Source organism: Mustela putorius, unplaced genomic scaffold, assembly GCF_011764305.1.
Source record: "Mustela putorius furo isolate JIRA1106 unplaced genomic scaffold, ASM1176430v1.1 tig00000224_pilon_pilon_pilon, whole genome shotgun sequence".
Lineage (NCBI taxonomy): Eukaryota > Metazoa > Chordata > Mammalia > Carnivora > Mustelidae > Mustela > Mustela putorius.
In genome coordinates, this window is record NW_025421321.1 from 3,085,494 (window position 1) to 3,112,625 (window position 27,132).

Consider the following 27,132-nt stretch of genomic DNA (forward strand, 5'->3'; position numbering starts at 1 on the left):
TTTAACATAGTGTTAGACGTCCTAGCCACAGCAATAAGTAAGAAAAAGAAAAGGGATCTAAATATACATGGGTTTATTTGGGGGCTATAGAAAGGAAGAAATAAAACTCTACTTGCAGATGACAGGATAGTATGTATAGAAAACTCTAAAGACTCCACAAAAAATACGAGAGGTAATAAACGAATTCAGTATAGCCGCAGAATATAAGATCAATATACAGAAATCTCTTGTGTTTCTATACACTAATAACAAACTATAAGGAAGAGAAATTAAGAATAAATAATCCCACATAACTGCATCTAAAAGAAAAAAAAATACCTAATAACAAATTCAACCAAAGAGGTGAAAGATTTGTATGTTTAAAACTATAAGACACTGATGAAATGAACTGAAGATGACATAAATAAATGGAAGATATTCTATGTTCATAGTTTGGAAGAATCAATATTTTCTGAAAGTACAAATATTGTTATACTGACCAAAGCAATCTATAGATTCAGAGCAATTCCTATCAAAATCCAATGGTATTTTTCACAGAACTAGAACAAAAATTCTAAAACTTGTACAGAACCACCAAAGAGCCCAAACTGCTAAAGCAATCTTGAAAAAGAACAACAAAACTGGAGGTATCATGCTCCCTGATTTCAAAATGTATTATAAAACTATAGCACTCAAAATAGTATGGTAGTGGCATAATAAGACACACAGATCAATGAAACAGAAAAAAGAGCCCCCAAATAAACCCATGTATATATGGTCAATTCATTTATGACAAAGGAGCCAAGAATATACAATGAGAAAAGGATAGTCTCTTCAATAAATGGTGTTGGGCAAGTTGGAAGGACAGATGCAAAAGAATGAAACTGGACTACTATCTTACATCTTACACAAAAATTAACTCAAAATGGCACAAAATTTAAATGTGCCATTTAAGACTCCTAGAGATTGGCAGTAAGTTCCTTGACATTAGTCTTGTCAATGATTTTTTGAACCTGACACCAAAAGCAAAGGCAACAAAAACAAAAATCAACACATGAGACTGCATCAAGCTCAAAGGCTTCTTTAAAGCAAAGGAAACCATCAAGAGAATGAAAAGGCAACCTACTGAAAAGAAGAAATTACTTGTAAATCTTGTAACTGATAATGGCTTAATATCCTAAATAAAGAACTCCTACAACTCAAGAGCAAAAGACCAAAGAATTCGATTTAAAAACGGAAAAAATATCTAAACAGACATTTTCCCAAAGACATACAGATGGCCAATAGGTACATGAAAAGATGTTCAACATCATGGGTCATTAGAGAAAGCAAATCAAAACCACCATGAAATATCATCTCATACCTGTTAGAATGACTATTATTAAAAAAATATACCAACCAAAAACAAGTGTTGCCAAGGATGTTGAGAAAAGGGAACACTTGTGTACCATTGGTAAGAATGTAAATTGGTGCAGCCACTGTGGAAAATAGTATGGGAAGTTCTTCAAAAAATTAAAAACAGAACTACTGTATGATCCAATAGTTCCACTTCTGTGTATTTGATCAAAGAAAACAAAAACACTAACTCAAAAAGATACATGTACAGCCATGTTCATTGCAGCATGACTAACAACAGTCAGGATAAGGACACAACCTAAGTGATCACTGATGGATGAATGGATAAGGAAAATGTGGTGTATCATACAAAAGAATATTATTAAGCCATACAGAGTATGAAATCTTGCTATCTGTGACAACATGAATGGACCTTGAGGACATTACGTTAAGTAAAATAAGTCAGAAAGAGAAAGACAAATACTGTATGATTTCACTTATATGTGGAATTAAAAAAAAAACAAACTAAACTCATAGAGAGAGAGGGGGAGAATATGTGGTTGCCACAGGCACAGGGTGGGGTGTGAGTGAAATCACTGAAGGGAGTCACGGGGTACAAAGTTACACTTGTAAAATAAATAAATAATGAAATGTAATGTACAGCATGGTGCTATAGTTAATGTTCATAGCAGCAATGTCCACAATAGCTAAACTGTGGAAACAGCCAAGATGCCCTTCAACAGATAGAGGAATAAAGAAGATGTGGTCCATATACACAGTGGAATATTACTCAGCCATCAGAAAGGATGAATACCCAACTTTTGTATCAACATGGATGGGACTGGAGGAGATTGATAAGTGAGTAAGTCCAACAGAGAGAGTCAATTATCATATGGTTTCACTTATTTGTGGAACACAAGGAATAGCATGGAGGACATTAAGAGAACTGAAAAATGAAGGGGGAGAAATTGGAGTGGAAGATGAACCACGAGAGACTATGGACTCTAGGAAACAAACTGAGGGTTTTAGAAGGGAGCGGGGTGAGAGGATGGGTGAACTTGTAATGGGTATTAAGGAGGGCATGGATTGCATGGAGCACTGGGTGTCATACCCAAACAATGAGTCGTGGAACAGCACATCAAAAACTAATGATGTACTGTATGGGGACTAACATAACACAATAAAAAAAATTATTTTTTAAATTTCTTTTCAGTGTTCCAGAATTCATTGTTTATGTACCACATCCAGGGCTCCATGCAAGTAAGTGCCCTCCATAATAGCCACCACCACGCTCACCCAACCTCCCAACTCCCTCCCTTCCAAAACTCAGGTAGTTCTTCAGAGTCCACAGTCTCTCATAGTTCATCTCCCCCTCTAATTTCCCCCAACTTTTCTCCTCTCCATCTCCTCAAGTCCTCTGTGTTATTCTTTATGCTCCACAAATAAGCAAAACCATAAGATAATTGACTCTCTCTGCTTCACTTATTTCACTCAGCATAATCTCTTCCAGTCCCAAACATGTCGCTAGAAAAGTAGGGTATTCATCCTTTCTGATGGAGGCATAATACTCCCTAGTGTATATGGACCACATCTTCCTTATCCATTTATCCACTGATGGGCATCTTGGTTCTTTCCACAGTTTGGGGACTGTGGCCATTGATGCTATGAACATTGGGGTACAGATGGCCCTTCTTCTCACTACATCTGTATCTTTGGGGTAAATACCCAGTAGTGCAATTGCGGGGTCAAGGGAAGCTCTATTTTTACTTTCTTAAGGAACCTCCACACTGTTTTCCAAAGTGGCTGTACCAACTTGCATTCCCATCAACAGTTTAAGAGGATTCCCCTTTCCTCACATCCTCTCCAACACGTGTTGTTTACTGTCTTGTTAATTTTGGCCATTCTAACTGGTGTAAGGTGGTATCTCAATGTGGTTTTGATTTGAATCTCTCTGATGGCTAGTGATGATGAATATTCCTTTCATGTGTCTGTTAGCAATTTGCATGTCTTCATTGGAGTAGTGTCTGTCCATGTCTTTTGCCCATTTTTTTGACGTGATTATCTGTTTTGTGTGTGTTGAGTTTGAGGAGTTCTTTGTAGATTTTAGATATCAGTCCTTTGTCTATACTGTCATTTGCGAACTTCTCCCATTCTGTGGGTTGCCTCTTTGTTTTGCTGACTGCTTCCTTTGCTGTGCAGAAGCTTTTGATCTCGATGAAGTAATAAAAAATTTTTTTCCTTAAAGTAAAATATTAAAATTCTAATTGCAAGAAAAAATTAACTATGTATGGTGACAGGTATTAACTATATACAAATCATGATATTGTATTGCCTGAAACTAAAGTAACATAATGTTATATGTCAATTATATCTCAAAAATTTTACCTGAAAAGTTGAATTCCTTAATTGTCTTGTAAGGTCTTCTATGTGATGCTCAAAAGTATTAGCACGTTCTTTTTCCACATCCAACTGCTCTGACTGCTTATCATATTCTAATAAAAGATTCTTCAAAAAAAGACAAAAGGATTTAACTTCAGGCAATTATTATACATTCAACCAGTCAGACTATGTTATCAAGCCATCTTGAAAGAACATTTATGAGTCTATTGAGTTCACGAGTCCATGAGAACATTTATGAATAAAGCTTAAAATATTTAAATTCAACATTTGGTTGAGTAGCTAACTGTCATTATATAATTAGTATAATTCAGATGACTTTTAGTATGGGGGAACTATTAAAGGGCAAAAGGATTTTACATTTATACAATATAGTATCTGCAAGTTAAATATTCTAGTCATCAACAAAAATAAACTTCTGAAACATGAGCAACATTTAGAGAAGGAGGAGAGAAAGTTTAACCTGGTTGCCTTCTACCTAAAGAATTCTGATGAGGGAAATGTTTCAGGCCCAGCCTAATAAAAGGCAGAAGTGCTAATGGAAGAACATGGGAAGATATTTTATAAAAACAGTCTCTTAAACTCTGTGACAAAATGTTTAACATTTTCTGAACTCTAAAACCAACAGAATTTTCTTTAATATTTCTGGTTTGCCCCTACTCAAGAACAAAGTGCCCAGACTGGCCTTTTCATGACATACTAGCAAATCAGGTTATCCTCCAAAATATGTACATGAGATTCACTGTTTCCAGACTGTAAGTGGGATTTTTTTTTCCTTCCTCTCTTTTCTCCCTTACAAATCCCGTTTTCACTTTTGTTCCTGAAGAACTACTGACTTGTTCTTCACATAAATGAATTTGTGTGCAGAATAACAAAATCTGAGTTTTCTTTGAAAGTTTATTTTGGGAAGCCTAAAAAGTGGCCTTCATCCAAACCAGGACCTCTTGAGTCCTTTGCTCCCCCTCCCAGTCTCCTCTGAGGTCTCGTGTGGACAATTATATGCTCTTTCTGGTTCCTGCTTGCCAAATCTGATTCTTTTTTTTTTTTTTTTAAAGATTTTATTTATTTATTTGACAGGCAGAGATCAAAAGTAGGCAGAGAGGCAGGCAGGGAGAGGAGGAAGCAGGCTTTCCGCGGCAGGGAGCCTGATGTGGGGCTCAATCCCAGAACCCTGGGATCATAACCCAAGCCGAAGGCAGAGGCTTTAACCCACTGAGCCACCCAGGCGCCCCGCCAAATCTGATTCTTGGACAAATCTAATTTTGTTTCTAATTCTGATTTATATATAATCAACTGTTCTCCACACTGGTAGCTGAGTGTTAGAATCTGGGCTTCAACTTTATGGTCTACTCATCTTGTGACAAAGGCAGGAATTGGGAATCTAGCATCTGGCTTAAAAATTTGTTTGTCCATGTTTATTTGTCTGAGGATTCTGTTACATCCTGGCATACTGAGAAATCATTTGTGTTCTTTTCCACAGAGAGAAGATTCCATGCTTGTTTTGTATTTGTGCAGATTCCTTTAACTCTATAGATCAGAGCTCTTTATGCTCTTTATGCTGGTCGTCTTTGTTTTTACTTGCTATGGTTCTAACAGTTGTCAAGGGCTGCAAAAATTGAATACCAAAGCAGTCTCTAGTAAATAATGGCTCTCTACAGGAAATTCTGACTATAATCAGCAAAAAGTAATTACGAATTATCATCCCTTCAGAACTGTTGCATGTTAGATCTTTAAAAAAACTAATAAAGATGATTATTGTAAGCGGTATAAACACTGAAAAAAGAAATTGGCCAAATTTGTAAGTAATCCACAAATTTACTTAGCATCCTAATATTGATGCTCCCTAAGGAGCCTAACGGAGCTCAGTTACAAGTCTGTTTTTAATAAAAAGTGATTATCATTCTTTTTTTAAAATTTCATTTTTTTTTACATATTATTTTTTAAAATTTTTTATTTTTTATAAACATATATTTTTATCCCCAGGGGTACAGGTCTGTGAATTGCCAGGTTTACACACTTCACAGCACTCACCAAAGCACATACCCTCCCCAATGTCCGTAACCCCACCCCCCTTCTCCCAACCCCCTCCCCCCAGCAACCCTCAGTTTGTTTTGTGAGATTAAGAGTCACTTATGGTTTGTCTCCCTCCCAATCCCAACTTGTTTCATTGTTTCTTCTCCTACCCACTTAAGCCCCCATGTTGCATCACCACTTCCTCATATCAGGGAGATCATATGATAGTTGTCTTTCTCTGCTTGACTTGTTTCGCTAAGCATGATACGCTCTAGTTCCATCCATGTTGTCGCAAATGGCAAGATTTCATTTCTTTTGATGGCTGCATAGTATTCCATTGTGTATATATACCACATCTTCTTGATCCATTCATCTGTTGATGGACATCTACGTTCTTTCCATAGTTTGGCTATTGTGGACATTGCTGCTATAAACATGCGGGTGCACGTGCCCCTTTGGATCACCACGTTTGTATCTTTAGGGTAAATACCCAGTAGTGCAAAAATTTCATTTTTTATTTAAATACTAGTTAATACATATGGTAAAATCAGTTTCAGGTGTAGAATTTGGTGATTCATTACTTATATATAATACATAGTGCTCATCACAACTGCCTTCCTTAATACTAATCATTCATTTAGCCTGTCCCCCACCCACCCTCAGTTTTTTCTCTACATTTAAGAGTCTCTTATGGTTTGCATTCCTGTCTTTTCCCTTTCCCCTCTGTTCATGTTTTGTTTCTTAAATTTGACATATGAGTGACATCATAAGGTATTTGCGTTTTTCTGACTTATGGTGCTTAGCACAATAAACTAGCTCCACCCACATCGTTGCAAATGGCAAGACTTCATTCTTTCTAATGGGTAACATTCTATCGTATATATACGCCACATCGTTTTTATCCATTCATCTGTCAATGGACATCTGGGCTCTTTCATAGTTTGGCTATTGTTGATAATGCTGCTATAAATATCAGGGTGCATGCACCCCTTTGAATCACTAATTTTGTAGTCTTTGGGTTAATACCTAGTAGTGCAATTGCTGGGTATTATGGTAGTTCTATTTTTAACTTTTCGAGGAACCTCCATACTGTTTTCCAGAGTAGCTGCATCAGTTTGCATTCCACCAACAGTTTAAGAGGTTGCCCTTTCTCCACATCCTCACCAACATCTGTTGATTTGTTAATTTTAGCTATTCTGACAAGAGTGAGGTGGCATCTCATTGTGGTTTTGATTTGTATTTCCCTGAGGATGACTGATGTTAAGCAACTTTTTAGAACATATCTGCTAGGAATGCCTGGGTGGCTCACTCTGCCTTCGGCTCAGGTCATGATCCTAGGGTCCTGCTCAGTGGGGAGCCTGCCGCTCCCCCCGCTTGTGCTTTGGGCACTCTCTCTGACAAATAAATAAAGATCTTTAAAAAAAAAAAAGTATCTGCCAGTCATCTGGATGTCTTCTTTGGAAAAATGTTTGCCCATTTCTTAACTGGATTATTTATTTTTTTTTTAAATTTGATTAGATCTTTACAGATTTTGGATACTAACCCTTTACCAGGTATGTCATTTGCAAATACCTTCTCCCATTCCATAGGCTGCCTTTTAGTTTTGTTGCTTCCTTTTCTGCATAGAAGCTTTTTGTCTTGATGAAATCCCAATAGTTCATTCTTGCTTTTGTTTCCCTTGCTCCCAACAAGATGTCTAGTAAGAAGCTGAGATGGCTGAGGTCAAAGAGGTTGCTGCCTTTGTTCTCCTCTAGGATTTTGATGGTTTCCTGTCTCACATTTAAGTTTTCCATTCATTTTGAACTTATTTTTGTGTATAGAGTAAGAAAGTGGTCCAGTTTTATTCTTTTGTAAGTTGTTGTCCAGGTTTCCCAAAATCATTTGTTGAAGAGACTTTTTCCATTGAGTATTCATTTCGGCTTTCTCAAAGATTAGTTGACCAGCTAGTTGTGGGTCTGTTTCTGGGTTTTCTATTCTTCTCCATTGATCCATGTGTCTGTTTTTGTGCCAGTAGCACGCTGTCTCGATGACTACAGTTTGTTATATAGCTTGAAGTCCAGATGTGATGTTTCCAGCTTTGTTTTGCTTTTAATGATCATCATCCTTAAACATATCAGCATTGCTGATTTAATCTTAAATCTTGATGTTTCATCACAAATGGAACTCATTTTTACTCAATTTACACAAAGACTGAGAAAATTTAGAGTTTTAGCTTCACACCAAAATTAGGAGGAAAGTATAGAGATTTCCCATTACCCCTCCACCCCAAATGCAGAGCCTCTGACATTAGCAATAAGCCTCACCATGGTGGTCTATTTATTGTAACCGGTGACCTTTCAAGGACATGTCATCCTCCAATATCCAGAGTTTACATTAGGGTTCACTTTTGGTGTTATACATTCTCTAGGTTTGGACAAATTTAAAAAATGACATACATCCACCATTACAGATTATCATAGAGACAGTGCCATAAGCTAAAAATTTATAGAGGATTTTCCCACCTATTTCCATTTCTCCTTTTTCCATTCCCCGCCCCCTACCTATTTATCCATTTCTCCCACATACCCCTGGGTACCACTGATTTTTTTTTCAACCGTCTTTTGCCTTTTCCAGAATGTCATATATTTGGTATCATACATTATATAGACTTTTCAGATTGGCTTCTTTTGCTTAGTAGTGGTATACATGTAAGTTTCCTCCACACCTTTTCATGGCTTGATAGCTCATTTCTTTTTAGTGCTGAATAATACTCCACCGTTTGAATGTACCACAGCTTATCTAGTCACCTACTGAAGACTACTTTGGTTTTCCCCAAATTTTGGCAATTATAAATATAACTGCTATAAACACCTATGTATAGATTTTTGTGTGGATATAAGTTTTCAACTGCATTGGGTAAATATCAATGGTTACTACTAGATTGTATGGTAAGAAGAGTAGCTTTAGTTTTGTAAGAAACTGCAAAACTCCCCAAATGGCTGTACTTACTCCTTTGCATCACCACCAGAGTTTCCAAATGAGAGTTCCTATTGCTCCAAGTCCTTGTCAGCATTTGATGGTATTGATGTTTAAGATTTTGGTCATTCTAATAGGTGTGATATGAGATTATAGGTTATCTCATTGTTTTCATTTGTATTCATATGCTCATTTGCCATCTCTTTATCATCTTTAGTGTGTTTTTGGTGAAGTTTTTGGTCCATTTAAAAAATCAGGTTTCTGTTTTCTTACTGTTGAGTTTCAGTGGTTCTTTGTGTATTTTGGGGTAACAGTCCTTCACCATATATATGTCCTTTGCAAGTATTTTTTCCCAGTCTATGCCTTCTCATTCTATTATCTTTCACAGAACAGAAATTTGTAATTTAAATGAAGTATATATAGCTTATCAATTCTTTCATGGATCATGCCTTCGGTGTTCTATCTAAAAAGTCACTGCCATACCCACATTTCTAGGTTTCATTCTTCTATCTTCTAGGCATATCACAGTTTTATGTTTTTACATTTAGGTTTGTGATTCACTTTGAGTTAATTTTTGTGAAGGATACAAGGTCTGTATCTAGATTCCATTTGTTCTGAATGTGCATGTCCAGTTGTTCCAGCACCATTTGTTGAAAAGATTATCTTTGCTCCACTGTCAAAGAACAGTTGACTATATTTATGTGGGTCTATTTCTGGGTTCTCTATTCTGTTCCACTGATCTATTTATTTATTCTTTCACCAAAGCCACTGTCTTGATCACTGTAGTGTTATTCTAAGTCTTGAGGTCAGATTAATCCTCCTGTTTTGTTCTTCTTCAATATTGTGTTGCCTTTTCTGAGTCTGACCTGTATCATTTTCCAAAGAACTTTTTACGTTTGTTGAAAGGCATGTCTTTCTTCTCCTATGAGTATTCTCATAATGCAGTTACACTTTCAGTTCTTGTCTCACAGTTCTTTGATAGTCTGTTCTTTTTTCAGTCTTTTGAAATATATATTTTAAACAAAAAATTTGGCATACCTGGTCTACCCATGCAGGAAATTAATAAAATACGTTATGGGATTCCTAAAATTGAAAGAAGCAAGCTACTAATGGCTCATAAAAGACAAATAAGCCTATATTTAAACTTCAAATAAGTGTTTTAAAAAATGAATTTGTTAGATACCTTTATATATTAAGGATATTAATCTCTTGTCATATTTTCATGTTAATTTTATATTTTATTATAGTGCAGTCTATCTTTTTCTTTGTAACTTCTTTAATTGCTTTAAGTTTTTAAGAAAGAAAATGTATTTCATATCCAGCACTCAAATGATTTAAGTGTCTTATACCAGGTTTTTAAAAATCCCTTCCACATTTGACAAAATTCTTTAAATCCATCTAGGATTTATTCTGGTGTGTGGGAGTGAAGTAAAAATCTGACTCAATTATTCTGAAGTAGTTATTTAATTCCTTCTTTGTTGGCTTCTATGTTTTCAAATTTCACTGGAATAGTATGTAGCAAAGTTTAGTATACCAACCAAGTTTGGTATTAGAACAGATCTGGAACCACACCGCCTGAATCCAATCCTGGCTTTACTATGTTACTTGCTCTGTGATTTGAGTCTCTTAATCTCTTTCTGCCTTGGATTTCTCACTTGTAACCTGGCAACGTTAGTAACATATTTCTTGGGGTTCTTTCCAGAATTAAGTGTGATAAAGAAAAGTAAAGTGCTTAGAAGGGAGCCTGGCCTAGAAGCATTTGTTGTCAGATAGAAGTCTCTGTATCTTCTGTTAATGTCCTATTTTTATATCAGACCTGTATCACTTTATTATGGTTTCCTAATAAAATTTTAGCATCTGCTAAATCAAGATGTCCATTTTCCTTTTTCATTTTAAAAAGTATTAACTACTCTTATAAGCGTATTTTCCATTTGAAACTTAGAATTATCAAGATTGCCCGATCAAAAAAAATCCTAGATTTTTAGTGAAATTGTTTTGGAGCATATAAACCAACCTGAAAACTAGTATTTCAAATAATAATAGTTGCCATATATGTGTTTTGCAGTTTTCTTCATGAAGGCCAAGTTTTCTCATTAACGTTCTTCCAAAATTTTATTTTTTGGCTACTATGGAATTTTCTTCGTTCACTTAGTCCCACTTATCCTTTTATCCCTACCACCCTCTTTTATTGTTCTACACAGTAAGTTTCTTAAATTTTGGTCTACTTGTCTATTATTGCCACTGAAATTTAAGTCCTAAGTGGGAGGGAAATTAGTGTATTTGGTTGGCTGCATCTCCCTAGAACTCAGTATTTGGCCTGACTGTACAAATATTTGCTGAATAGATACATAAAAGAACGCAATGGTTTTTATTTTACAGTTAATGATGTCATTACAGTCTCATTTTATATTTTTATAATAGATTCTCATGTTAGGTTGACAAGCATTATTACCTCCAAATAATTCATTCATTTTCCTTTTAAACCTGTTATTTGAGCTTTCAATTTATTCACTTGGCCAGAATATAAAATAATAACAGTAATAATAGCCATCTTTTTTGTTACTTATTTTATTAGGAAATCCCAAAACAGAATTTTAGTTTTAAAAAATAATAGCTTGAAAGAACTTTAAAGCTTAGACACTTAAAATCTTGATACTAGGATGCTACCACATTACACAAAAACAACAGAAAAAAAGGATTCACTGAAAAGTACAAGGTGACTGTGTTATGGACAAGAGTTTTAAATTTCTAATAATATTCCTTAATTTAGAAGTTACAAACATAACTTGCTATTAAAATAACTACTTTTACCTTATAGCTTTCTGCTCCTTGAATGAGATCTCTCATGGAAGTAGACAACTGATCCTTTTCTGATCGAACAGATTCTAGCTCTTCCCGTAGAGTCTGAGCCTATTTTAAATACATGGTAAGTTTTTTACGGAGAGAAAAATTAAATTTTCTAACATGTAAGATTCTTGAATCTTGCATTTGTAAGTCCCCTTACCTCTTTTTTGCTAGAATCTAGTTCTTTCTTTGCCTTCACAGCAACCAGTTTTATCTTATTTATTTTTTCCTCCTTCTCTTTGGATTCTTTTTCCAGATATCCTAAAAACACAAAATGAAAGAATTATACATGAACTCTAATGGGAAAAAAATCCAAATTATTTACTTTGGCCTTAGAAATTAACCTTTAATCAGGAACATAAAATCTGTAATCTGGAATTAAAAGTACTGAAATAAGTAGCAAAAATATTAATATTTTTAAAGTGAAAGCTTATTCATTACCTAAGCAAGGCAAACAATGTAAAAAATGTTCATTTCCTGCATATTTAGCAATCTACATGACATCTCCATTTGGGGTGTTATTTAAACATGTCTCAAACTGAGTTCCTAATCTCATCTAACTCTACTTGCTCCAATCATCCACCACAAGAAAAATAGGATTCATCATAAAATCTTCAACTTCCTCCTCTCCCTCTCCCCCACCAGACTAACTGGGCACTAAACTAAAGCATTATGGTCACATTACTTAACACTTAAAAGTATTTGTTTCTTCATTTCTAAAGGGGAATAAAATAGCTAACCCATAATGTTAGTTTGATGAAGATGCGTTAGGAGAAAGTCCCAACTGCTCTGCACACGTTCTACTGCTTTTGTGATGGGACTCCTCTCCCTCAGGAATTTCTTGGTATGCTCCCTGATGTTATATATGTTAACATACGTGCGCCTGTTCCCTCTTGCCTCTTCTCTTGTCAAATATCTCATTCTTCAAGACACAACGAAAGTATAGCCTATTTTGTGATGTTTTTCCTAACTCAAGACACACAGTTAATCCTGCCTTCCTGTAGTGCCAGCACTGTATCTTGTCCACACCTCAAACTACTGCAATGACAGCCCCTTCTGGCATTGAACTCTCTGAAGACATGGTCTGCATCTTAGTCACTCTGCTATTACCATAGCCTGGCCTTCAAACAAAATTTGCTAAATCAATGAAAAGTCCCAAGACAATCATAGAACCATTTATAAAGGGAGTCACATCAGTCCTTTGGATTACATAGGAAATTACATAGGATTACATAGGATATGATTTTGGAAGGGAAGGCAAGCAGATGGCAAAGAAGCAAGAATGGGGACATTAGAAAGAGACAGCTAGGGGCACCTGGGTGGCTCAGTGGGTTAAGCCTCTGCCTTCGGCTCAGGTCGTGATCTCAGGGTCCTGGGATCAAGCCCTGTATTGGGCTCTCTGCTCAGTGGGGAGCCTGTTCCCCCTCTCTCTCTGCCTGCCTCTCTGCCTACTTGTGATCTCTCTCTCAAATAAATAAAATCTTAAAAAAAAAAAAAAAAGAAAGAAAGAGACAGCTAGTTATTAAGATTTAACAACTCATTAACTGGTTACCACATTTCTCAATAGACTCTAACACTAGAAGAATGTGTGTAATTCACTGCAACGTCATAGGCAAAACCACACTTACCTATTTTCTCTTCCAGCTCTTTTACTAAAGAAGATTGATTATTTTCCACAGGTGATTTCTCTAAGGTATCCTAGATTTTATAGGAAAAACAAGAAAAAAAATCACTTCAATCCCCATGATGAACTATCATGTCATGCATGAAAATATTCTCATTAAAGAAAATTCACATAAAAAGCAATTTGATGAAGTCTTTTTCTTACCTTGATAGACCAGGTAATACTGACTTTATCATGCATACAGTATTTACTATAAAAAAAAAAACCAGTAGTATCCAAGGCCAAGATGAACAACCTGACACATATAAAACACATAATGCAATAAGGAAAAGATTAAATGATTATAGTTCATCATACTTTCATAAATTTTTGGAGAAAAATCTAAAATTTTGGCTGAAGTTAAACACCGCAATAGCCCAGTTTCCTGCTCAACAGTGCTCTTTAAGAATTAAAGTATTATGTAGGGCGCCTGGGTGGCTCAGTGGGTTGAGCCTCTGACTTTGGCTTGGCTCATGATCTTGGGGTTCTGGCATCGAGTCCCGCATTGGGCTCTCTGTTCAGCAGGGAGCCTGCTTCCCACGCCTCCACCCCCAGTCTGCTTCTCTACCTACTTGTGATCTAACAAATAAATAAATAAAATCTTTAAAAAAAAAAAGTATTATGTATGTCACACAAGAATGAAATTCTTTTCATGTTCTAGTTTTTGATGGTGACTGGATGGATGATTTTGACCAAGACATTTAACCCCTTAATCATTTAATCTTATGCAAGATCAAGATTCTAAAGTGATCAAAATAAAAAGTGACCAATGTGGACAAAGGATATACAACATGAAAATATGTAATGTACTTTCAGAAAATTGTCACTTGAGCTTAACTGATGAAAATTTACTTCTAACTTCAAATAAAAATTCAATGTACATATTTTGTAGAATCTAGGACTAGAATTAAGAATTTATTTAAATTAATAAAATTGAAATAATAATACCTTTAATGACAACAACTCTGCTTTCACATCCTCTAATTCAGCTTCTTTTTGTTCTAGTGACAGCCTCAGATTTTCAAGTTCCTTTACAAAACATTGTTCTTTTACACCATGGGTTTCATCTTTGCTACATAATTTTTGAGAGGCTTCTTCAACTTGACTTAAAAGATTCTGATTTTCAAGTCTTGTTTTTTCATTAGCATTCTTCATTTCTAGAAGATCTGACTGCAAGACCTCCTTACGTGACAGTGTTTCTTCTAACTCTTTCCTTAAGAGAACTTTCTCTCGTTCATGGTCTCTTAGTAAAGACCGAAGTTCTTCATACTGAACCACGTTTTCTTCTTGAAGGCACTCAATCTTTTTCTCTAACTCTGCTACTCTTTTATCATATTGAAAAATCAAGTTGTGTTTTTCCTCATTTATTTTAGTTAAGGATTCACCTATAGCTTGCAGAACATTCGTGACATCTTGCTCTTTGTTTTCTTCAGAAATTTTGGACTCCATCTGCTTAAGAAAACCATACAACTGAGTTTTGACAGATAACTTCTGAACATGCTCATTTTCAAGCAGTGTACTTAAATTATCTCGTTCTGTAACAACTAACTGAAGTTTCTTTTCTAATTCAGAAAGGTGTTCCTTAAGCATAAAATCTTTTTGGGACAGGAAAGCCTCTAAATCCCTATTTAACTGATTCTTTTCTGAACTTAATCTTTCATTTTTTTCATAAAGAGACTTCACTTCAGATGACAGTGCTTCTTTGTCTTCAGAAATAGTTTTTAATTGAATCTTAAGCTTCTCTAGGTTTTGGCTATTTTGATCCTTTTCTTTTAAAGTTTCTTCTAGTGCTCCTGTTAATTCATTTACCTTTTGTTCTAGTTCACTGTTGTACTGGCTAGTTTGCTCCACTTTTTCCCTAAGTTCTTTAATCAATTTTTCTTCCTCTTCATATTTTTTATGGAGATTATCCATCTCTTCATGAGAAGATTTTATTTTACTTACAAAAATATTTTTTTCCTCAGTAAGAGAACTTATCTTTGCTTCAAATTCTTGTAACATGTTATCTTTCTGACTGAGACTAACTAAACATACTTCATTCTTTTCTTGAAGACTTTTTATGGTACTTTCAAGTTCTGGTACTAATTCTTGTTGGGATAACTTTTCATTTTCTCTCTGGAGACGATTCACAGTTTCAAGAAGAGCATCTTTTTCATTAAAAGCAGTTCTGAGCTTCTGCTGAAGTTCATTAACATCAGATGCTTGTTGTTGCTTCATTGATTCAAACTCTTGACTTATTTTCCCGGCGGATTCCCCCAGTTCTGTTTGTAAGATTTCCATAATCTCTCGCAAACTCTCATAATTTAAAATTGCTTCTTGCTTTTCCTGCTGTAGGTTTTCACACTGCTCCTTAAGACCCTGTATTTCAAACATTAATGTTAATTTTTCTTTTTCTGAGCCTGACAAAAATGTCTCATTTAGTTCTGATATTTCTTTTTGATGCTGTTCCTTAAGACTCTGTACTTCTTTGTTATGTTGTTCTATAGTACAGCAAAATTGTTTATTTGAATCTTCTAGCTCAGACTTTAATTTTTCAATTACACAGCTCTGTTCTTCTTTAGCTAGCAACAATTCATTAATTTTAAATTCCAAGTCTTCCCGTTCATGAAAAAACTCATCCTTTATATGTTGTGCATCAATTTCAAGTTTTAATTTGAGATTATTCATATAAGTTACCTCATCTTTTAAGATACTATGTTGAGACTCCAGTTCCTTTAAAGTATTTTCTAAATGTTTGACTTTTTCGTTTACTACTTGTTCTACAAAAGCATCCTCTTGTAAGACCAAAGGACACATCTGATTTTCATGGTTTGCACTTGGCGCATTCTCTAAGTTTTCTAATTCACATTCATATTTCTCTTGAATGTCCTTCTCAGTTGCCTCACATTGTCTGACTAAATTCTCCTTTAACTGGTTTAAATTATTTACTTCCGCTTCATGTTCTTTAGCAGATGCTTCAATTTGGCACATCAATTCTTTAACCTGCTCTTGATGTGTAACCTTCAGCTGCAAAAGCTCTTCTTGCAAACTATTAATATCTTTTTGGTAATGCTGCGAATTAGCCTCAATGACTTCTTGGAGATGAGTAATTTCTTTTTCCTTTTCATTTGTGGCAGCTCTTAATTGTTTTTGCAGACATAAAATTTGCTCCTCAAAGGCTGGCCTAATATTCTGAATCGCCTTTTGTAGTTTTTTAACATTATCTTCAGAGTCACCCTGAAATTTAAGTTGTTCATAAAGTTCTAACTGTTTTTTGGTTGCTTCTTCCAGTTCCTTTTGCAAGCTAGCTTTATCTTCACTATGCTTGGAATGTACTGCCACTAATTCATTTTTCAGATTTTCAATTTCTTTCACATAGTTTCTTTGCGATTCTTCAAACTCCTTATGTACATCTTCCATCTTAGTTATAGAATCCTATTATAAACACAAGCACACAACAATTATTTAAGACAAAAGAAACACCTGCTTTCAGGAAAAATATTAGCCACAGGCCAATTAAAAAAGGAAGTGAGCAAAAATGTACATAGAGAAATATGATACTGAGATTCCAAGAAGTCTGTGCAGGCTGTGACTACCTTAAGTATGACAATATACTGCATATCAACAGTACTGAATATGCTATCCAAAGTAATGACTAAAAAAACAAATAACACAAAGTAGTAACTAAGAAATAAGAAATCGGAGTTTAATTTCCTTTTAAAAAGTGATAATTATGTAAGTTGCATTAAGTCAAGACTCTAATTAGTATCTCCTGAATAAAATAATAAGGAACTTCTGGAGAAAGTGAGCCCAGACCCAGTATCTTAGAACTGAATAGATAATGATATTTAGAGTATGTGTGAGAATCAATTTACTTAAGTACTTGTTTACTTAAGTACTTGTTACTTAAGTACTTGAAACAAATACTTAAGTATTTGTTTCACAAAATAAGTAATCTTTATTAATTTTTAATAAAGAATGACATTATAGCAATAAGGAAGATTAAGCAATGCAACAATGTTGGGTCCACTTCTAGGTAGCCAGGTGATCTTATTTTTTTTAGCTATCAATTTGTTTCCTTATAAATTATTAAGTCATCAGATCAGATGCTTGTTAAGGTCTTAGCTCTAAAATTCATGATTATGTTAGTTAACAAATTAAAAAAACTAACCTCAAATGGTCACCTTACCTCAACTTCTTGCTTCATTTTAATATTTTCCTTCTTCAGACAAAGACACTGTTGCTCAGTCTCTGCTTTTTCCAGAAGAAGGGCATCCAGACGTTCAGTCAATGCCTGTTTTGGAACAGGATGATTTGTTTGCCTGAGGTTAAATATGATGGATTGACCACATGCATAATTTTCTCTTCACTTTTTCCAAACCACACTAACGTAAGGATAAAAGACTTAAAAAGGTCTACACAAAAGAACAAAGAGAAAAGGAGAAAAGAGGTGAGGGTATGGAAAATTTCACCATATTTTTTGAAAACTGAAAAGTGAAGGATGAACTGAATTAGAAGGAGGAAAAGTATAACTTACAGTACCTTTACAAGGAAACATATATAAGAAGCTGGCAAATACTCTAGAAAACTAAATGCTCGGAAACTGGAGGCCCCAGATACTGTTAAGGTAAGTATAATGTATGGGATTAAAAAACTGGGGATAGGTTGAAAATCTCAACAGGAAGTGGTTAGAATAATAGGCAAGAAATCACCCGTGTCCTGTCTTCCTCAGAGACAGGTTAGTTCTCTGCAGAAATTAAACAGGATCAGAAGTTAATGAAACAGAAACTAAATCAAGAGTCAGTTCTTTGAAAAAAAAAATGCTAATGAAACAAATAATAAGACTGACCAAGAGAAGACATAAGTCACAATCATAAAAATAAAAATAAAACATATCTACATATAAATCAGAGATACAATAGTTAGAATATTATGAACAATTATTTGGCAACAATAACAAAAAGTGAAGTGAAAGGAATAAAAGTTGGTGGAAAAATACAGCCTCAGTAACTCAAGGAAAAAATTAAAAAGCACAATTAATACTACAACTACTTAAAAATCAAACTAGTGGTTTAAAAGTTGTCTACCAAACAGAAGGAAGTTTTACAGGTGGATTCCATCAAATTTTCGAAGAACAGATTATCCAATTACATATGAACTTGTTCAGACAAAATAAGAAGGGATTTCCAAGTTATTCTATAAAATTTGCATAACTTGATACAAATATCCAAGGACTTTACAAACAGGAAAATCATAAGTCTAATTCACCATGAATCCAGATAAAGTTAATTCTAAAGGTTAAAATCTAGATAAATGTTAAAATATGAAGTGTTAGTCCACTATCACCCTAGATCTGCTTGCCTCTGAACTTACATGAAATAAAAACTTTAATAAAAAAAAAAACATGCAGAAAATTTAGAGCTTTCTATCAAGTTATAGCCATTATTCAGACAAGGGCAGATTAAAGCTATTTTAAAATATGGGCTGACAACATTTTCCATCCCTTCTTAGGATGCGATTGAAGGACATGCTCTACAAAGATGAGGTTAACCAAGAAAGTCAATGACATATCACCTAGCACATAGGGGCCAATACAGGAAAGCAGTGTAGAAATTCACAGGATCACGGCACAAGGCCAGTTCCAGGAACACTGCGGCAGACACAGAGAATGACAAGAACAAATTAGTGCAGGACAGAAGGCTCTAGAAGGAGGTGGTCCAGGAAAAAAATGGGAAAGATTATCTGATCGCTTTGACCATTCTAAAGTAGGAGTTGCTATGAAAGATAGCTAAATTTTCATCTGCTGTAATGGCAAATTAATAACTAAATGGCTAAAGCGAATAAATCAAGGAATAGCAGTACAACCATATTATTTAGAAACAGAAATAATACCCACAAGTTACTTAGTATCACAATAAGCTCTTTAGTTATTAGCATTACTTGTAAATACATGCGTATATTACTTTGGTTAAAACAATTTTAGTTTTAAAATTAGTTTTTCACACTACATAATGCATTGCAATATAAACTTCTGATTGCTAAATATCAGGGGAAGCCTAAATACATTTATTAAATTTAGGAGATACAGAGAGGCCATTAACTGAGAACAGCCAACATAGATTTGATTCCAGCAAAGAGATAGTAACAAAGATGACTGTACTAGAAATTCCATTCTCTTAACATGCAGTTTTCACCTTCCCCTTGCCTTTGGAAGCAGCATGTAAGTTCACTTCAAATTTTGACATGGATTCCTATTTGACATAATTCCTATTTTTAAATTCAAATTTTGACATGGATTCCTATTTGACATAATTCCTATTTTTAAAATAAACGTCAAACATTCAGCTTTGAATAAAAATTTAGATGTATCCCAATGCACTAGAAGATCACTACCAGAAATAAGATGATTTCCAGAAATTTTAATTATAATTAAAACTTTTTTTAAAAGACAAATTTTTAAGATTATATGAAAAACAGAAAATTCTGTATGCAGAGCCACATTTTTTCAGCGTACTTTTCCTAATGAAGAGATAAAACTTGGCAAGAAGTTTTCCAGAGGTGTAGAGAATACATTACATCACAGTATAGGATTTTTCTAAAACAGAAAAATTACAGATAGCAATGGAATAACTGATATATATCTCTTTCAATCACTCCCCGAAGTACTTCTCTCATTAGAATTACAAGCCAAAGGTTTTGTTTCCATAAATTTTAACTAAGTTACTTGAATGGTGAGGGTAACATGCTTTAATATGAAATTAACCTGAAAAGTAAAGCTCGTTAATTTGGGCAAATTTTCTAATCTCCTCTTCAGTAGTTTTGACAGAAAGGGAGAATACACCAATTGGGGATAAGAAGAAAATACGGAGCAGATATTTAGATATTCTGGAATGCAAGTGTATAACAAGTATTTCAAGGGCTAAGAGTTAACTGATACTAAATTAGAAAGAAGCCTCCGTGGTTCTCTATTCAAATACAAAACCCCCCTTTTGGTGTGTATGTGTTAAATACACCAACAAACAAAATATGCCAGTAACATAATTACAATAAGTTATTTTTTAAAAGGATTTATTTATGTGAGAGAGAGAGATAGTGAGAGATAGTAGGTACAAAGTGGGGGGAACTCAAACAGGGGAAGCACAGAGAGTTCTTGGAGAAGCTGGCTACCCACTGAGTAGGGAGCCCAATGCAGGACTTGATCCCAGGACCCTATGATCATGATCTGAGCCAAAGGTAGATGCTTAACGAACTGAGCCACCCAGGTGTCCCTATAATTAATTATTGAGAACTTATGTGACAGATGCAATTTTAAGTGCTAAGCATGTATTAACTCAAAATGCAACACCTCTATGAAAAGTAGGTATTATTATTTTCTCTAGTCTACAGGTGAAGGAGCTAAAAGGGAAGAAACTTAGCTATGGCTATATAGGTAGTACATGGCAGAGCAGAGACCCAAAGATCTGAATCAGGTTGTCTGGCTCTAGAGTCAACACTCTTAGGTAAATATCAAGTAGTTTTACTTTAGCTATCACTGATTAAGAAAATACAAAATGACCAAATAAACAAAGAAAACTACTATGAATTCAGTAATACTTAAGTAAATCAGTACACTGTGAATCCAAATGGTATTTGTGCACACTGTGCAAGCTTTATATACTGTCTTAGCTACATAAAGAACAAAGCAAGTGCATAATATGCATCGGGATTTAAAGCTTTCTTACAGTAACTCTCTGGGAGTCCTTCAGTTGTACACTGCTCACAGGCCATTAGTAAAAGAATATGATTATTTATAAATGTATAATCAAAGAACAGGTATCAAGACTCAAACTATAAATACAAAAAAGGAAGATAATTACTGCAGAGCTTTGAGAAGTAAAAGAAACTGTAAAGAAGGTTAGGCCAAACTGGGGGTGAGGAGGCTGTCAGTCAGGATTAAGGGCATATAAATAAGGATAACCTTCTTTGACAGGGAGTACCAAAATAAAAATAGTACCCTATGATCTGGTAAGAGCACTCAAAACTTAACAGAGAAAAGAGAGCCTGGTTAAGGAGGTATCAAAAAAAGTCAAGTATAACATGAGGCATTTAGCATACAGCCATAGAAATGAAAAAAGCATACTGATAAATTGCAGCACTATCCTGAAAGAACGAGAAGTCACTGGTGGCTGACACATGTAGAGGATAAAGGAAACAGGAAAACTGAAGAGTCTCTAAAGTTAAAAGTCCTGAAGAACAGTGCTGCCACTGGTTGTCCAGGCAAGGGGATTTGGTCTGAATATGAATATGAAGATAAGAAAAATGGGTGAATATTTCTTTCCCCAAACAGCTATAAATGTCAGTAGTCACATCCAGGGATATAGGTCTATTATATGTAATAGATTATATGTATTTATCAACCTAAAAATCATCATCAAATTCCTGAGCATGGGTCTTCTGAGGGGGGGAGGGAAGAGCAGGGCTGTGATTAAGGCAAACCCCTAATTACAGAGTATGTGGGATGAAGACGAGAGGAACACACACTCATTTTAGAACAGAAAGGGACGAAGGGGTCATTTAACTCTTTTGACAGGCAACCAGAGGTAAAAAACTTAACCAAGGGCAGGGAGGGAGTAAAAAAACAGGGACAGAAAGCCAGACGGCTCTGGCAGACTGACAGCTTTAAAGGAAATCTGGTTTGTCATTAGACATTTCCTCTAACTAAATACATAAAGATTAAAGCGATATTTGCAACCGCTGCATTACCTTAATAATATCATCAGTTCCTCCAGCAACAGGCTTTGATTTCAATTCCTCAATTTCTTTCTCCAGTTCTAAATAGTTATTTAAAAAAAACCAGTTCAGAAATGAAGAAATTATTATCTGAAGTGGTAAGTACATTCTTAAAAAATACTGTAAATCAGAATACATTTAAATGGCAGATTTTTTTTTCTTTTTTAATTTTTTATAAACATATATTTTTATCCCCAGGGGTACAGGTCTGTGAATCACCACGTTTACACACTTCACAGCACTCACCAAAGCACATACCCTCCCCAATGTCCATAATCCTACCCCCTTTTCCCAAACCTCCTCCCCCCAGCAACCCTCAGTTTGTTTTGTGAGATTAAGAGTCACTTATAGTTTGTCTCCCTCCCAATCCCATCTTGTTTCTAAATGGCAGATATTTTGAGAAAGTATTAACTTTACCTAGTATGACATTTTACTTTCCTTTTTCTTACGAAAAACTCATGATTAATACACCCAACACCTTAATTCAGCAATTATTACATGGATTCTTATTTCATCCCGACCTATATTTACTTTTCCCTTTTCCTTTTTTCTTACCCATCCTGATACTTCTGAAGCAAATCCCAGACATATTATTTTAGTTGTAAATAACTTCTTACTGTATAATCTTAAAGCAACAACTAACCTCATTGTTAAGCATAAATGCTAACCTATTTCATTAACTCATGTCTAGGTCTGGAGCCTAGAACACTTTTCTAAATCCATTACTCTCTTTAACACAAGCTGATCCAACCTCCCTAAACACAATTTGACCTTTTCCAGTAGAAAATAAATCTTGGCTTTAAGGCTGGGCAGTTAACATTTGTTAATCATTGGAAATTCATGTCCTCACCACACATATTAAAAAGGATACTAATATCTACATCCTTTTGGAATATAAGGGTGAATAGCAATCAATCAACTTCAGCAAATAAATATACTTAAACATTCCAGGAATGGAAATCTTTTATTACTTTACTTGAGGACTCTTTTTGCCTCTTTGGGCTCACAACCTTATTTCTCTAACATTTCAACTGATTGCTCTAGGGGAAAAAATGCTTTTTCAGATCAATATACAATCCAAATGAAGTAAAAAAAAAATGTGCTTAATTTTAACAATTTTTTTCAAGATCCTCTTCCCTGATTTTATTTTAATAATTCAAAGATAACTACAGTTTAGAGACGTGAAATGGGAAAAAAAAATCACAGGCAAATGGTTAAAATGTTAAATAATATAGATTCATTATAATTATGATTTTATTGGATATACCGGTAAACAAAATAAGCTAATATACTATTAAAAACCCACTATTTTTAACCGTGTTTCAATGAGATCGTGGTGAAGATGAGTATTTTCAACTCAATACCTGTACATCTGGATTTAGCTTTCTGTATTATCATCATCTGTTTCTTGGCAAACTTGATAAGATCTTCCTTGGGCAATGTTTCCAGCTGAAAGGTGTAATGATGTTACCAGTTTGTTATAACTCATGTTTCTATTATACCACATACACACACAAAATAAACATAATGCCCTCCTAAAAACATCCTACTGAATAAATCTTTGTCAGTTAAACCATATTTTGAAGCAGCAGCAAATGCAACTTCAACTAAACAATTATTAGTTAAGCAATTACTATGAAATGTAAAAAACCAACACATACCCTCTTCTGTACATATATTCTTGTTTACGTTAAGACACGTTCTGGGTTTTGATTTAATTGTAAAATTAGGGGACTGGGACTAATTCTACTTATAGTTCCTTGGAGCTGTAAAAATTATCCTATTCAAGGCTGAAATCAGTCTTTGGCTACATGAAAACACATAAGCATAATTAGAGTAACAAGAAGAATTAGGGTGTAGTAAGTCTTTTTAAGAAATCAGGGAATTACTTAAGCCCTGGGCTCAGTTTTCTCATCTGTAAAATCTGGATAAATAAGTACCTGACTGACCATTTAAGCTTACCATTGAGCTTAAATGAAGTAATTAAGTGTTCAGGTAAGTGCCAAAGACTTAGTATGCAAGCAATAAACCATTAGTGGTTAAGACTCATTGAGTATTAAATGTATGGGACCATAAAAATGACCTAATTCAGTTTTTTTTTTTTTTTAATTGGAGAAGCCTACAGAATAGAGTCCCTTGAATCCTACTTACGTCACTGCTCTTTCCACTACACTATATAAATGCTCATAAATTAGATCGCTATAATGGTTGAAAAACTGCAGAATCTCTCAGCAGTGCTAACCAGGAGCAGGAAGTAAACAAAAAGTCAACTCTTTCCATAGCAGGGAACTTCAAAAACAAACAAACAAAACGAAAAAACAACAGATTGGTTACTGTGTGAATTAAAATTGAGATCCCTTGGAGAAGGACTTCTTTTAAATAGGCCACCCCCCTACCCATGCCAAAGTTCTCCATTCATCACCCCTCCACCCTTCGGTGAGCCAGCTATTAAAGTACTGTATTCTTTTCACCTTAGACTTCCCGGTCCCAGGGGTGGCTGGTGAAGCCACCCCATCTTGAACAGGATCCTGCAAAACAAAATCAAACCCAGACGTCAGAACTCTTCTCCTAATCCCAGACGGAACGCTGGAATCTTTATAGGTAAAAGCCTTTCCGTGGAATCAAGCATAGGAAACTCCTACGTGAGAAAGAACTAGAAAAGAGGGATCTGTCGTGTGGGAAATCGTATACAAGCTGGCTGTAAAAGAGCCAGATAATCGCGAGGGGCTGAGTCTGGGGCAAGAGGGAGAGACGAAGGCAGAGCCGGGCTGCGGGGCGCGGAGGGGAGGCTGCCAAGCCCTCACCACTGCGCCCACCCCTGAGTCCCGAACCGCTGCGCGGGAAGGCCCGGCAGGGAGGTGGTAGGCCCGCGTCCCACTCTAGCCGCCCCGGCACCGTTACCTCCATGGCAGCCGGCCCGTAGTGACCACGCGGCCCCGCCGCCCGGCGGCCCGGCAGCCCGGCAGCCCGGCAGCGCCACTGCCCCGCAGCCCGGCAGCCCGGCAGCCCCGCCGCCGCCTCCGCACTTCCGTCTGCGGCCGCCTCTGACGTACCCTCGGCCGCAGGTTAAAGGTCGTGCTTCTTCAGGGAGGCCCCACCCCTCGCGTCTCCATAGCTACAGCCCGCTGACGCTTCCGCTTCCGCTTCTGCTCCGAGAGGAGGGTCCCCGCGTGCTGTCACCCGCTGCTGAACTCTCCGCTTTCCCTGGCGCCTACCGGCGGCTGACTAACCGACGCAGAAGAAAGTTTCCGCGGGGTCACCGGGCGGGTCAGACTCTGGTATTGAGTGACACAATCCCTGATGGATTTGAATCCTGCCACTTCCATTTATTGGCTATGAGAATTGGGGAAATTACCCCTCAGGGCCTTGTTTTCCTCATCTTAAAATCCAGTAAAGATGATGGGAGTACAGGGGGTAGGCACCCCCGAAAGGCCAGATACCTTGCTGTTGAGGGGAAGCCTCAGAGTGCCTGTCAGACAGACCGCTGATTTCGAGGCGTTTCTTAAGGCCGATGTTGTCCGGCAGGGTTTCGTGTGAGCTTCCTAGGACGCTGAGGAAGCCAAGGATGGAGCTTCTCCTGAAGTAGGCATTTCTTGGCTCTTGAGAGGAGGTCCCCCGGGGAGCTCTGCCTTAGAGGGCTCGGAACCCATGCTGGTGTGGTAGGAAGCAAAAGAGAGGGCCTCTCTCAGGGAGATGGGACAGAGATGGGGAAACACCAAACAGGAGAAGGGAGCAAGAATCCTTACTTCTGAGGACACAACCATTACATTTGCTGTTTGAGTGGCCCGAGCTGCTGTTGTGTCCTGACTGGCCCTCCTGTTTGGTGAAATGGTTTACCGTCATCCCTACTTTCCAATAATGTTTACAACAAAGCTCCTTAAATGAAGTAATTGGAATATACAACTTCGTTCCCTGGAGTTTGATCTGGCTGTAAGGATATGAAGAGGCAGCCTACAGTATGTATGAAATAAGTGGTGGCTAATCATTACTAAGTAAAGAGAGAGATCTATAATAGAGAAAAAAAATTATTGCAGACAACATAATGTCCTCCCCAACATCTGTTTTTCTTTGGTAGTGTGTAGTACCTAGTCTTTGGCTGAGATTGATTCAAAGTGCATGATGTCAGGTATACAGTCAGTGACATTTGGGACTTCTGCTTAATATTTTGGTTTAATGATAGTGTTTTCTCTTTCTTTGAATATGATTGAAGAAACATATAGCCCTGATTGCTTTTGATAGACATTTGCCTCTTATGATGGAAGGCAGCCTGAGGACAAAATGGATTATCAGGAGAAAAGCAGAACGAAGACAGTCACAGAAGAATAAAGCTGAAGTGCTGATCGATCTATGATGAATGAGTCTATAACTGATCTTTATTAAGTGAGCCAGTTAGCATTGGGATTTACTGTTCCTTGTAACAGCATTATACATATCTTGGGAGGAAAAGTTTGCCAGCTTGAGAAAAACACAAACTATCTCTTTAAGATGAGCTGACTTGAGAATATATCCATAAATCTGGATGTTGTACAATGTTATAAAATGTATGACTTTCGTGGGGACTAGAAAAATAATCTCAGACAACTTTTTAAAAAACTAGCAAGTAACTCTTAAAAGCCATAAAACATTTTAATGTTTCTATGGCAGCAAACTATTGAAGAGGAGTGAGTAGATACTTTTGCAGGTAGAATTAGAAGAGTTCGAGATTTGGGGCAGCCTTTGGAGAAAAAGAGGACTTTCTGTTGCCCTGTATATAAACGCACATTATGAATACTTAATTGAATCTATTAATTGATATAGGAAAGGGTTAGCAGAATGGAACTTAAGTTCACTAATCAATTTTTTCTAGGTCTTGAGTATGCTTAGACCTGCAACTACAGTGATATATTTTTTTTATTAATATAAAGCATTCTACCTATATTTTTCCCCTTCCAGTATGAGATCTACCTAGGATCATATTGCATTTAATTGTCATATCTCTTTAGTCATCTTTAATCTGGAACATTTCCACAGACATTTCTTGGTCTTTTTAAAAATTGACATTTTGGTTAATTATTTTATATCTTTGACATATTATCAGCCTCACCCCCCAAACAAGCAAGCTCATAGATACAGAGAACAGACTGGTAGTTGCCAGAGACAGGAAGTGGGGAGTGGGTAAAATGGGTAAAAGTGGTCAAAAGGTACAAACTTCCAGTTAT

At 36.0% G+C, this 27,132-nt stretch overlaps 1 protein-coding gene and 1 long non-coding RNA gene across 4 annotated transcripts in view; one reads left to right on the top strand and one right to left on the bottom strand.

The window, feature by feature from the left end:
* Nucleotides 1–24,947, bottom strand: part of GCC2 (GRIP and coiled-coil domain containing 2) — a 54,686-nt gene extending 29,739 nt beyond the window's left edge. For both annotated transcript variants that reach the window (XM_004764348.2, XM_013062377.2), the window contains exons 1-10: nt 24,836–24,947; nt 24,406–24,462; nt 23,299–23,383; nt 21,908–21,975; nt 17,355–17,459; nt 14,135–16,600; nt 13,152–13,221; nt 11,684–11,784; nt 11,491–11,589; nt 3,700–3,819 (exon numbers count right to left, since the gene is read on the bottom strand). In XM_004764348.2, the coding sequence (XP_004764405.1) occupies nt 3,700–3,819; nt 11,491–11,589; nt 11,684–11,784; nt 13,152–13,221; nt 14,135–16,600; nt 17,355–17,459; nt 21,908–21,975; nt 23,299–23,383; nt 24,406–24,462; nt 24,836–24,841 (3,177 nt within the window). In that variant the 5' untranslated portion in view covers nt 24,842–24,947. The remainder of the gene's footprint in view (nt 1–3,699; nt 3,820–11,490; nt 11,590–11,683; nt 11,785–13,151; nt 13,222–14,134; nt 16,601–17,354; nt 17,460–21,907; nt 21,976–23,298; nt 23,384–24,405; nt 24,463–24,835) is intronic.
* A 77-nt stretch (nt 24,948–25,024) lies between these two features.
* LOC123391352 lies at nt 25,025–26,278 on the top strand. Of its 2 annotated transcripts, none has more exons than XR_006605989.1 (2): nt 25,025–25,516; nt 26,145–26,278. It is a non-coding gene; the product is annotated as an uncharacterized LOC123391352 (long non-coding RNA). The 2 variants fall into 2 exon arrangements; XR_006605988.1 differs by having other exon boundaries at nt 25,025–25,212.
* Nucleotides 26,279–27,132: the final 854 nt, after the last annotated feature.